Here is a 14,211-nt window from a genome sequence, read left to right as displayed (position 1 = left end):
TTAAAAATATAGTTAAAATCCCTATTTTTTAGTTTTCAAACTTCGTAATCTTGATTTATGTTTTTAAATAAAAAACTTTATTTAAAAGTATATAATCGTTTTCTAGTGGTGTCTAGTGATTTTTAAGTTGTTTTGTTGATTATTCATTGTATGTAACTTTATTGAACTTGTGTGCCACCTCAAATCCTCTTGGCCCCACCTCTTACTCCAGGACTGCTGTGAAACACTTCCAGGCAGGCTTCTGACAGCTGCTCATGAAAGCCATTTGATGGTATTTCATCTTGAGAAAATTTTGTGATTCCCTTGCTTTTTTCTTCAGGGATCCTCTGACAGTGTGGCTTGGGATTGCCTACTGGAGCCCCTCTGCATCATAGATGTATGAAAGATATGGGGGAGTTAATGACCTTGGGATCACCCTTGATTTATGGATAAATGTTTTCTCTTCCACCTGCTGGGAAGAGAATTCTGAGATGCCTTTCATAAGCTTCCTCAGAAAATACTGTGCGATTGAGTACCAGTCACCCATAGCAGTGACCAACTCTGTAATACATTCTTACGTTAGCTTTCTCTAACTTCTCCCTTTCTTTTTTTTTTTTAATTCTTTTTTTTTTTTTTAAGATTTTATTTATTTATTTGACAGAGACAGACAGCGAGAGAGGGAACACAAGCAAGGGGGGAGTGTGAGAGGGAGAAGCAGTCTTCCTGCCGAGCAGGGAGCCCGATGCGGGGCTCAATCCCAGGACCCTGGGATCATGACCTGAGCCGAAGGCAGACTCTTAACAGCTGAGCCACCCAGGTGCCCCTAACTTCTCCCTTTCTGATCCCTCTCTCTGGTTCTCTCAGATTACTTCTCAAATAAATACCTGTATGTGAGTACTTGTATGTATGTCCTAGGCTTTGCTTTTAGATGGTGGGTAAACCCAGGCCAAGACGGATTACCAGGAATGGACTTAGAAAGCAAATCCTCTGAATAGGATTCTGTGGCCGGATCATTCACTGGATAGATGACAATAAAGACCCCATAGCTAGTGGTATAACTCCTGTCATGTCGATGGGTCACAGTTACCGTACTGGATTTGGATAGAGTGCAGGTGGAAGGTGAAGTATTAGGTTATATAGTAACTGTGGCATTACAGTGGAATGGGACTAATGGAAAATTTTTTTTTTTTTTTAAAGATTTTATTTATTTATTTGACAGAGATAGAGACAGGCAGCGAGAGAGGGAACACAAGCAGGGGGAGTGGGAGAGGAAGAAGCAGGCTCATAGCAGAAGAGCCTGATGTGGGGCTCGATCCCAGATCGCCGGGATCACGCCCTGAGCCGAAGGCAGACGCTTAACCGCTGTGCCACCCAGGCGCCCCGGGACTAATGGAAATTATAAAGATGAAGGTATTGGTTAGTTATTGTTAACTGCTTTAACAACCTTGAAAAAAGAAAATGACATAGGTTCATGTTAGCTATTTAAGTCAAGGCATGTTGTGAAAGCCAGAGTGCCTCTATAGCACCCTTTAAGGAAAATCTCATCCATAGAAGTTGGCAATCTGTGCTGACAATCCAGCCCAAATAGTAAAGGTGGCAAGGCTGCAAAAGAAATTGAAGACACAGCCTCGATTATCTCCTCCAACAAAGTCAGCATGCTGACAGGAAAAGATTGGAATGTTGAATCATAAGATGGGAAGGTTTGTGTTGGTGAACCTGAGAATCTTGAACACTTCATGTTTCCTTGATTCTCTGAGCCGCAGAAGTGGCCTCCCCTCCTCCACTCTGCTGATGGAGAGCAGCCTTCACTTGCTTGGAGATCCTGCAAAGAATTTATCTGGGGCACTTGCATTGTAAGATGATACTTGTTCTCCTCAAGACTCACCCCTGCTACTTCTCCTTAACTCCATACTGATAACTAGCATCAGGTCTCAGCATACCCTAAGTAGGGAAATACAGTCCTTTCTATAGGAGGATAGGTTACGATCTGAATGAACTGCAGGTTCTGTTTAAAATGTATAGGCAGGAACCCAGGAAACAAGCCTGGGAGTAGGTCTCGAGGCTGTTGGAGGGGAATGGAATATAAGGCCTGATAGGAAAGAGTAACATGGTAGCACTTAAACTCCTGACTTGGGTTTTAATCCCTTAGATATCTGGAGTTGGTCCTAATATACTGCTAGGATGGCATCTGGAAGATATGGTGGGAATGCTAGAATTTATTTGGTGTGGTATTGAGGAAGGGGTCATAAAGCTCAGGGAGTTGCAGTGTTAGAATGGATTTGTTGTTTGAAACTTGAGAAGCTACCACTTGAGTGTTTTCCCTGGGAAGGCTCAGATGATACTCATAACTAAGGCAAAAAAAATGTAATGATGAAGAGTGTACCAGCAACTTTGAGAAGCATGGCTGTGGCTGACCTCTACAGGCTAGAATTGATGGTAGAAGATACTGCCATGATACTGGGCTCCTTGATGTCAGCGTAGATGATTGAAGGTTGAAGGCCAAGTTGTGGAACCTAACTGTGAGATGCCCAATGGGCATAATTAATGGGTACCAAGGTATGGATCTGTGAAGGAGTTTAAGATCATGATGTTCCAAGGGGCAAGATAGAAGGACAGCTGATTAGGATGTTATTTGACTGGTATATCCACTTATATAACTACTAGAACTAGTTTTCAGATCTCAGGCAGGTCAGATACAAAGCCCACTAATGGAAGGGAAAGCCCAGATTCCCTTGAGAAGGGGTCCTGAAGTATATATGATAAATATCACCTTGATCCTTCCCTAAAGAGGCAGCCATTTACCAGGGTAACTATGCAGTGGAGAAAGAAGAATACTCAGATTTTTCAACCAGGGACTTTTGGATATAGGGTCTGAGCTAATATGGATCTGAAAGTACCCCAAACACAATTGTGGTACTCTGGTTTTATGCAAGCCCAGTGATAAATGGAGTCCTGACCAAAGTCCATCCCAATGGGTGTAATGGGTCTGGCCCCACTCTTTATTTCTGAAGTAGCTAAATAAACATAATTGGGCTAGATATACTTAGAAGCTGATAGAATCCTTGGGCCTACATTAATAGCTCTTTCTTCATGCCCTAGATATTTTTCAGATGTTGCAGGCTTGGGTCAGACCCAGAGGCCTCCCTTGACCAAAGCATTATGTAGGCACAATGTCAGTGAGGCTGAGGACTTGGACAACTATTAACCAACTTTATGTAATTGACATTTATAGAACACTCAACCCAATAATTGTAGGATACCCATTCTTTTTTTTTTAATGCACAGGTAATGTTTACTAAGATTGACCATATTCTAGGTCACAAAACAAGTCTCAATACTTTTAAGATGATTCAGATTATGATGTCCTCTGACCACGATGGGATTAAATTAGAAATTAATAACATATCTGGAAAATCTCCAAAAATTTCAAAGTTATATAATACATATATCTAAATAATCCATGGGTCAAAGAAAAAAAATAATCAGAGTACTTTTAAAGAATGAAAATGAAAACATAACAATATTTGTGGGATTCAGCTAAAACAGTACTTAGAGGAAAATTTATAGCACCAAATGCCTATATCAGAAAAGAAGAAAGATCTCAAATAAGTGACCTCACTTTTCACCTTAAGGAACCAGAGAAAGAAGGGCAAATGAAAACTAAAATAAATAGGAAAAAGGAAATAGTAAAGACCAGAGCAGAAATAGAAAACGGAAATGCAATAGAGAAAATGAATAAAACAAAACAGTTTTTTTTTTTAGAAGACCAGTAAAATTGATATAGCTAGACTGATCAGGAAAGGATAGAAAGAACACACAAACATCAATGTTAGGATGAGAGTGATGACATCACTATAGATTCTACAGATATTAGATGGATAATAAGGAAATGTTATAAACAACTTTATGCCAATGAATTTGACAACTTAGATTGATATAGATAAATTCCTTGAAATACAAAAACTGAAGCTCATTCAATAATAAATAGATAGCCTGATTAGCCTTATATTGTATACTATTAGCCCATATATCAATTAAAGAAATTAATTTGTACTTAAATACTTTCCCATGAAGAAAATTCCAGGTCCAGATGGCTGCACTGTGAATTTTACCAAATCTTTAAGGATTAAATATTACTAATTCTATATAGCCTTTTCCAGAAAATTGAAGTTGGAAATTCTTTACAACTTATTCTATGTGGCCAGCATTATTCAGATATGAAAACCAAAGACATCGCAAGAAAAGAAAGTTTCAGACTACTTCCTCTCAAACATAGATGCAAAAATTCTTAATTTTAGCAAATATAATTCAAGAATACGTAAAAGGAATACATCATGATCGAATGGGTGTTATCCAATATCCAATATCCAAATGGATTAACATTTGAAAATTAATCAATGTAATTTATCATATTAACAAAGAACCACATGATCACTTCAATAGATGTATGAGTATTTGACAAAATTCAACACACATTCAAGATAAAAACTCTCAGCACACTGAGAATTAAGGTAATTTCTTTACTCTGATAAAAGGTATTTATTAAAAACCCACAGTTAACATCATACCTGATGCCAAAAGCTAAATGCCTTCCTCCTAGAATTAGGAACTTGGCAAGGATGACTGCACTCAGCGCTTCTATTCAACATACTGGAGCTTCTAGCCACTGCAATAAAGAAAGATAAAAGAAATAAAAGATATCCAGATTGGAAAGGAAAAAGGAAAGGTCTTTATTTGAATATAACATCATATATATAGATAATTCTATTAAATATATTAAAAAATGAAACTCACTAGAAATAAATTTAGCAAGGATGCAGAAAATAAGATCAATATACAAAAATTAAATTTCTATATACTAGCAACAAAAAAACTAGAAATTAAGAAAATAATACCATTTACAATAGCATAAAAAATTCTTAGGGATATATTAGACAAAAATGTACAAAACTTTTATATTGAACGATATAAAACATTGCTCAGAGAAATAAAGGAATAAATAAATGGGGATATATATAATGTTCATAGATCATAAGACTCAATATTGTTAAGATGTCAATTCTCAAACATGTATAGATTAAATGTAATTCCAATAAAAATCTCAGTGGACTTTGTGTGTGTATGTAGACATTGACAAGTTAATGCTAAAATTCAAACAGAATTGCAAAGCTAAAACAACTTTGAAAAAGAACAAGATTGGAAGGCTTTCAGTACCTGTTTTTAAGACTTATTATAAAACTACAGTAATCAAGAGGGTGTGGTTTTAGACTAAAGAAAGCAAATAGATCAGTGTAACAGAACAGAGAATCCAGAAATAGTCCTATACAAATACAGTCAAATGCTTTTTGACACTGATGTCAAAGCAATTCAATGGAAAAATAATAGCATTTTCAACAAATGGTGCTGGAAAAACTAGACATCCAAATGCAAAACTATCAACTTCGATTCATGCTTTGCATCTTATACAAAAATGAACTCAAAAAGGATTATAGATCTAAACAAAGCCTAAATTAAACATACAAAACTTCTGGTAATATAGAAAAGTTTTGTGAACTGGGTTAGTTTCTTAAATACAACATGAAAACATGATCCATAAAATACAAGACTTATGATTTGGACTTCATCAAAATTAAGAACTTCTCTTTGAAATATCCTTTTTAGAGAATGAAAACATATGCTACAAACTGGGAGAAAATATTTGCAAATTTGAAGGAGTTACAGCCACAGTACATAATGAAGTGCGAAGCTCAGTAAGAAAATAGTTCATTTAAAAAATGGGAACAAGTTTGAAAAGACACTTTAAGAAGCTGTATGGGTGGAAAATAAACAAGAAAAGATGGTCAACATTTTTAGTCAACAGAGAAATGCAAATTAAAATGCAAATTAAAGGAGATACCATTGTACATAAATGTCTGAACTTAAAAACACTGACCACATAAAATGATGGTGAGGATATGGAGCAACTGGAAAACACTGCTTAAACACTGCTGGTGCAAATAAAAAATAGTAAATCTATTTTACAAAAACAGCCTAGCAGTTTCTTTTTCTTTCTTCTTCTTCTTCTTTTTTTTTTTTTTTTTAAAGATTTTATTTATTTATTTATTTGGCAGAGATAGAGACAGCCAGTGAGAGAGGGAACACAAGCAGGGGGAGTGGGAGAGGAAGAAGCAGGCTCATAGCAGAGGAGCCTGATGTGGGGCTGGATCCCATAAAGCCGGGATCACGCCCTGAGCTGAAGGCAGACGTTTAACCGCTGTGCCACCCAGGCGCCCCTCTTCTTTTTTCAAGTAGGCTCCATGCCCAGCGTGGAACCCAATGCCGGACTTGAAGTCACCAACCTGTCTAGCAGTTTCTTAAAAATTTAAACACACATACCAATATCACCCCACGATTCTACTGGTAGGTATTAACCCAGGAGAAATGAAAGCATATGCCCATACAAAGATTTGCACATGATCCTTCATAGCAGCTTAATTTGAAACAATCCTAAACCGGAAACAATCTAAGTGTCTATCAAGGGGCACCTGGGTGGCTCAATCCCTTAATTGTCTAACTCTTGATCCCAGCTCAAGTCTTGATCTCAGGGTCGTGAGTTCAAGTCCGGTTTTGGGCTCCACGCTGGGGGTGGAGCCTACTTAGAAAAAAAAGTGAAAAGAAATTCTAATCAAAAGGTAGATAAATTGTGTTATATTCATGCAATGGAATAGTACTCAATAGTAATGAGTAATAAAGTGTTGATATACCTGACAAAATGGATGAATCTCAAAATAATTACGCTGAAAGAAATCCGATAGAATGTACTTGCGGCATGGCACTAATGTAGGGCGACAGAAAGCAGAACCTGTCACATGGGGTAGGTGGGGGAAGCCAAGTATTTTACAGGGGCATGAGGAAACTTTTGGGGGTGAGTGAAGGAAATGATTGTTACCTCCTGAGTATGTGTATACATATGTTCACTTATCAAACTTTGCATTAATACCTGCAGTTTATTGCAAGTCAATCATACATCAATCAAGATGTTAAAAATTAACAGAGATAATTTTCAACCGTTATGCAAGGTTTGCCACAAAATATAAGATCTGCATATATCTGCACAGCTAAGCTATATTAATTTTTGTCCCTTAGTGTCGTGAAAAAGCTGCAACATGGGAAAGCTCTGACTCCAAGGTTGGGCTGAGAAATGATAGTAAAGCTACTAATCTAAAAATTACATTTTCCTTTTTACTGAACTCACTTTCCATCTTGTAAGACGAATGTTGGGGATACTTCTAATTTGGCTCTTTTAAAATCTACATCACCGTGAGCAAATTAGGACTATGAAATTCAAACCACTACCTTCCGTCATTATTTGAAGCCTGGTAAAAAGAACCTACCATCAAGCCAGCCAGTGTGGGGCGAAGACGCCCAGAAGTCCCTGGCGCGCGCAGACTCTGTGCGGAGCTCTCCACGTGCGCGGCCCCGCCCAGCGCGCCCCTCCCGGCGCGCCCCGCCCCAGGCCCCAGGCTTTGTGGCCACGTGAAGGAAGCAGCAGCTCCCAGCAAGCCCGGTTGATGGCGCAGCGCCGTGCGCGCAAGCGCAACGAGAAGCCTGAGCGGCCTCCGAGCGCGCGGTAAGTCTCTGCACGTGCGCGACTGGGGGCTGAAGGCTGGCTGCGGTGGTGGGCGGAGGACAGAGGGCCCGGCGTTTGGGGCTGAGGGCACTTTTCTAGAACTTCTATGGCGGAAAGTGTGAGGTCAGTAGTAGTCATTTTGGTAGGTTCGGTGGCGGCCGCTTCAAGGACCGTCTTTTCACCCGTGGTTGCCGGTTAGGTCTCCCAAGTATGGGGCGAGGCCCATTTCCTGGCCTTCCTCAGCCTTGGAATCGCCTGCCTACTTCTGAGGGTGACGGGCACCCCAGCTTTTGAGTTACGGTGCTGGGAGGCAAAACCGGCTTGCAGATAACTCAGGCCTGAGTGTTCTTAGTGGAGATGGGGTCTCTCAGGCCTGTAGTGGGGTGGAATTCTCTCTTCCCGCAGATTCTGTGCCATTTAAACTTCAAAATCCCACATAAAATGGGTGTCGAGGAGCGACCAGGACTCGCTCATTCCAAATTCTTGCCGTGAATTGGAGTTTTGGAAGTGCCATCTGGTAGTCCAGTTTTGCAGGAAGCGAGTGCAGCATCAATTTCTTCATAATTATCGTGGGTAAAGGCTTTTTGACCGCCTTTAAAATAAGGTTTTAAGATGAAACTATAGTTTGTTTCTTGGGATTTCCAGACATTTTCAGTTTTACTAAATTTAAGGCAATGGCTTCCAGAGAAATGTAGTCTCTCCAAACAGATTCCAATTTGGTATTACAACTTTTTGCTCAACTAAAAAAAATACATATATTTTTTACCGTTAGTGGAAGAACGATACTTGTTTTTAAGATATATTCATGTTGCTTAATGTATGTGAAAAAACTTAAGGTGTAACAGAAATCAGAAGAATAAATTAAAAAAATTTTTTTTGACTTTTTTTTTTCTGTGACAGTTAATTTTTCTCTTTCCGTAGTTGAGAAAGCATTTGAAACTTTGGTGTAGCACTGTTCTTAGTTAACTTTTAAAGCTCTTAAAAACTCTGTTTTCAGTTTCCTTCAGAGAACTAACATTTGGGCACGTAAAGTGCAGTATTCTAGTGTATTAATGATAAAATTATAAACTAGTCAACATTTATTTTGAAACATTTTGGAGTTGGAGAGTATATTATGTAATGAAAATTAGTTTTGATGTAATGGGCAAAATTTGATTCATTTTGCAGTCTTCGATTGCAGGATATCTTCAAAAGTAGAAACCACTGTACCTTTTAAAATTGATTATCCTGTGTTCTCTATATATTTTTAGTGCTTTTTGTTTAAATTGTAGAAGTACTGCTTTCCATTTGGGAGGGCATCAAATAATTGATCAAATAATTGATGCCCTCCCAAATGGAAAGCAGTATGCACTTTGCTCTGAAGTATTGATTTATGTAACTGATCAAAATATTCTGGTTATCCACTACAGTGTAAATTTGTAACAGCTTGGCTGAAGAGATAATTTCAAAGGTTATATATGAAGAAATTGCAGAATACAGTATATTCAAATAAAATAACTAATTATTGAAGAAGATCTCTGAGCTTATTTTTGAAAAAGTTTGAATTTTGATTATTTAGGGACAAAACTTACTCCTAGGAATTCGAACATTATATAGTCTTTATTCACTGTAAATGGACAGATTATTGAACTTAATTTAAGGTATTGAATTGTTTTAGTTTTTCAGGGATTGTCCAGATGGATGAAGATATGCATTACAATAAAGGTACTGACACAAAATTATTTTTGGATGTAAGAGCTACATGACCTTGATTAATTTCTAATTTTCATTGCATTTTGATTTGGTTTTAGTTGAAGATGTGGTTGGAAGTCATGTGGAAGATGCAGTAACGTTTTGGGCCCAGGTAAAGAGCCTGGTTGATTTTTCTCCTCCCTCCCCTTCTTCCACTAACTCAGGTCTTGCCCAGTAAAAACAAACATAAAACCCCAAGAATATAGATATCCTTGTCATTCTCAGTGCCTAATTATTCTTTTTTTTTTTAAGTTTTTAAATTAACATCTAATGTATTATTTGTTTCAGGGGTACAAGTCTGTGATTCATCAGTCTTACACAACACCCAGGGCTCACCACAACACATACGCTCCCCAGTGTCCATCACTGAGCCACTCCATCCCTCTCATCCCCCTCCTCTCCAGAAACCCTCAGTTTGTTTCCTAAGATTAAGAGTCTCTTGGGGGCGCCTGGGTGGCTCAGTCGTTGGGTGTCTGCCTTCGGCTCAGGGCGTGATCCTGGCGTTATGGGATCGAGCCCCACATCAGGCTCCTCCCCTGGGAGCCTGCTTCTTCCTCTCCCACTCCCCCTGCTTGTGTTCCCTCTCTAGCTGGCTGTCTCTCTCTCTGTCAAATAAATAAACAAAATCTTAAAAAAAAAAAAAAAAAGAGTCTCTTATGGTTTATCTCCCTCTCTGGTTTCATCTTGTTTCATTTTTTCCTCTCTTCCCCTATGATCCTCTGCCTTGTTTCTTAAATTACGCACATCAGTGAGATCATGTGATAATTGTCTTTCTCTGATTGACTTCTCTTAGCATAATACCCTCTAGTTCCATCCACGTTGTCGCAAATGGCAAGATTCCTTCCCTCCTTCCTTCCCTCCTTCCTCCTTTCCTTCCTTCCTTCCTTCCTTCCTTCCTTCCTTCCTTCCTTCCTTCCTTCCTTTTTTTGATGGATGAGTAGTATTGCTTTGTGTATATATACCACAACTTCTTTATCTATTTTTCTGTCGATGGACATTTGGGCTCTTTCTGTAGTTTGGCTATTGTGGACATTGCTGCTATAAACATTGGGGTGCAGGTGCCCCTTCAATCACTATATTTGTATCTTTGGGGCAAATAGCCAGTAGTGCAATTGATGGGTCATAGGGTAGGTCTATTTTCAACTTTTTGGGGGAAGGTCTCTACTGTTTTCCAGAGTGGCTGCAACAGCTTGCATTCCCACCAGCATTATATGAGGGTTCCCCTTTCTCCGCATCCTCGCCAGCGTCTGTCATTTCCTGATTTGTTAATTTTAACCATTCTGACTGGTGTCAGGTGGTATCTCATTGCGGTTTTGATTCGTATTTCCCTGATGCCGAGTGATGTGGAGCACTTTTTCATGTGTCTTTTGGCCATTTGGTTGTCTTCTTTGAAGAAATGTCTGTTCATGTCTTCTGCCAGTTTCTTGATGGGAGTATTTATTCTTTGCTGTTGAGTTTGCTAAGTTGTTTATAGATTTTGGATACTAACCATTTGTCTGATATGTCATTTGCAAACATCTTCTCCCATTCTGTCAGTTGTCTGTTGGTTTGTTGTTTCCTTTACTGTGCAAAAGCTTTTTATCTTGATGAAGTCCCAATAGTTCATTTTTGCCTTTGTTTTCCTTGCCTTTGGAGATGTGTCTAGGAAGAAGTTGCTGTGGCTGAGGCCAAAGAGATTGCTGCCTGTGTTCTCCTTAAGGATTTTGATGGATTCCTCTCTCACATTTAGGTCTTTCATCCATTTTGAGTCTATTTTTGTGTATGGTGTAAGGGAATGGTACAGTTTCATTCTTCTGCATGTGGCTGTCCAGTTTTCCCAACACCATTTGTTGAAGAGACTGTCTTTTTTTCCATTGGACATTCTTTCCTGCTTTGTTGAAGATTAGTTGACCACAGAGTTAAGGGTCCATTTCTGGGTTCTCTATTTTGTTCCATTGATCTGTATGTCTGTTTTTGTGCCAGTATCATACTGTCTTGATGACTACAGCTTTGTAATAGAGTTTATAGTCTGGAATTGTGATGCCACCAGCTTTGGTTTTCTTTTTCAACATTCCTTTGGCTATTTGGGGTCTTTTCTGGTTCCGTACAAAAGTGCCTAATTATTCTTAGCATTATTTAACTCAAGACATTATTAGAAGACAAATGGCTACAGCTGAGACTTACTACCTGAGTTACGAGTACTCATAATACACTGACTTAAAAAAGAAAGCAGGATTATAATTGTGGTTTCAGAATTACACTCAATTTAATACCAATAATCTAGGCTGCATAAATTACTGAATATGCCAAGATACTTGTATTTGTGAAGTTACAGCCCCATCTAGGGGTCTTTTATAAGATTGTTTCTTAAAAGATACTAGGGAATGAAGCATGAGAGACTATGGACATTGAGAAACAAACTGAGGGCTTCAGAGGGAAGAGGGGTGGGGGAATGGAATAGGCTGGTGATGGGTAGTAAGGAGGGCACGTATTGCATGGTGCACTGGGTGTTATACGCAACTAATGAATCATCGAACTTTACATAAAAAAAAATTAAAAAAATAAAAAAAAAGATACTGTGTTTTTAAAATGTCATTTTTCTTTAATGGCTTAATTTTGAATTTGAGATACAGTAACTTTTTCATCATAAAATTGGAAGCACTAGTGGAACCCTATAATTTTCTACTGTCAGACTTCAAGTCAGATAACTTTGCTTAGTTTTAAATATAAATCAATGCGCCAAAATGCTTATGTTCCAGAATTTAAGAAGGTGAATCCCTCTAGTGCATACAATTACTCACTAATTTTTAATTTTTTGAACTACGTATGATGTGGGAGGGAAGGGAATGACATTTTTCTATACTTTCTGCGGTATAAGAACTCTTTTGCAGTTGGAATGAATTGGCAGTATGGAAAATAGAATTTATGAGAAGAAAATTTGTAGAAGAATATGATTAACCCAGAGTTTTGACATCTATGTAGACAACATTGTAGAAAGGTGATACTCATAGAAAACTTGTGGTAAATATGTGTCTCTGCTTATTTGGATATTTCCTAAAGGGTGCCATATTCTCTGCCTGTTGTCTTTGTATTAATAGCAACTGTGTCCTAGGTTAGGTGATAGATATGTTTAAGCTCATGGCTTAAATAAGATTTTCTAGGGACACCTAGGTGGCTCAGTCAGTTTAGCGTTGACTCTTGATTTTGTTCTTGTGGGATCTAGCCCCGTATTGGGTTCCATGCTGGATGTGGAGTCTGCTTAAGATTCTCTCTCTAAGGGTGCCTGGGTGGCTCAGTTGGTTAAGTGACTGCCTTCTGCTCACGTCATGATCCCAGAGTCCCAGGATCGAGTCCCGTATCAGGCTCTGGGCTCAGTGGGGAATCTGTTTTACCCTCTGATGCTTCTCTCTCTCTCTTAAATAAGTAAATAAAATCTTAAAAAAAAAAAAAAAGAATACTAAAGTTAAAAAAAAAATTCTCTAACCCTCCCCCATCTCTTTAAAAAAAAAAAGATTTTTCTAGATCATCACTGTTCAGTAGAAATATGTGAACCACAAAAGTAATTTGAAATTTAGCAGACACGTAAAAAAGTAAAAAAAAAAAAAAAAAAAAAAAAGGTGAAATCAATTATATTAAATATATTTTATTTAATTCAGTATATCTAGAATATTTCAAAATGCAGTCAGCACAGATATATTTATAGGTGTTTTATTTTCCTTTTTCATATTAAGTTTTGAAATCTGGTATGTATTTTAGATACATCGCAAATCAGACCAGCTGTTTATAGTGGGTATTGGCTGTTGTATTTGGTCAGTGCAGCTGTAGGCTTTGATTTCAGTTGACTGTAATGTGAAGCTGTTGATTGAATTCAGAGCTACTATTTAAACCAGGAGTCAGCAAACTTTTCCTGTAAAAGATTAAATAGTAAATATTTTAAGGATAATGGGCCATATAGTCTATAGCAACTATTCAACTCTGTCAGCTCTGCTCTTGTAGTGCAAAGGCATCCATAGATAGTACATAAATAGATGGAGCTGTGATCCATTAAAGCTTTATTTACCAAATCAAGTGGGGAGGCCAAAATTTGCCAACCTCTGATTTCAGCCACAAAGTTGAGGATTTGTAAAAATTTAAACGTTTTAAGAAGTTAGGAAACATGTCATAAATGGATGAAAAGATTAAGGGCTAAAACTACTAATGGCAGTCACATGAATTGATTGATTATATCAAGAAGCAAATTGTAAAAATTTTTTTATTTACTTGAGAGAGGGAGGGAGAGAGTACAAGCTGGGGGAGCGGAGGGAGAAGCAGGTTCCCCCCTGAGCAGGCCGGGCTCCATTGTCGGGCTCCATCCCAGGACCCTGGGATCATGACCTGAGCCAAAGTCAGATGCACAAATTGTAAAATTTGATAGGAGTTGGAATGGATATAAATAAAGAGTAGAGATTTACAAATATGTGGAGGCTGATCAAGACGAAGATCTGCCCATGTATATTCTCTGCTTTTCTGCCACTATGGATTTCTGCCTTATAAGCCACTTATATGAGTACACTACACTTATATGAGTACACTATTTTTGGTAGCCCCAGTGGGATGAGTAGCAGATGAAGGAATTTTAAGTGTTTGACCTTCACTTTTGTTTGAAAGAAAGAGCTTCCATTTATTTTAGTCCAGATAGCTATATGGTCTAATTATGCAGAATATTTTGGTGTATTCTGAACTTTAGAGAGTTAATTCTGAGGGTTTATTCACAAAGGCTGCTTGTAATGTGTTTTGGATCAGTTTCAATTCAGGTCCCTTTTTTACTGTATAGTGATACTGACACTCATCATGATGTCTTTGGAACGGCTCTTTCTGAGTTTCTTTTCAGTCATCAGAGATAATCATGTTCTTTCTAACCTTACTGAATATTT

The 14,211-nt window shown here is 38.1% G+C and overlaps 1 protein-coding gene across 2 annotated transcripts in view; it reads left to right on the top strand.

Moving 5' to 3' along the window:
• Positions 1–6,876: 6,876 nt before the first annotated feature.
• The window catches only part of STK31 (serine/threonine kinase 31), a 75,131-nt gene continuing 67,796 nt past the window's right edge, over positions 6,877–14,211 (top strand). Inside the window, exons 1-3 of one of the 2 annotated variants that reach the window (XM_045793021.2) lie at positions 6,877–7,588; positions 9,246–9,292; positions 9,379–9,431. In XM_045793021.2, coding sequence (XP_045648977.1) covers positions 7,530–7,588; positions 9,246–9,292; positions 9,379–9,431 — 159 coding nt within the window. In that variant the 5' untranslated portion in view covers positions 6,877–7,529. Of the gene's footprint in view, positions 7,589–7,667; positions 7,712–9,245; positions 9,293–9,378; positions 9,432–14,211 lie in introns of those variants that run through there. The other variant, XM_087860966.1, reaches the window with a different exon arrangement.

Source organism: Ursus americanus, chromosome 3 (genome assembly GCF_024610735.1).
Source record: "Ursus americanus isolate L20-20 chromosome 3, mUrsAme1.1.p, whole genome shotgun sequence".
NCBI lineage: Eukaryota > Metazoa > Chordata > Mammalia > Carnivora > Ursidae > Ursus > Ursus americanus.
This window is presented reverse-complemented; position numbering and strand designations above follow the sequence as displayed.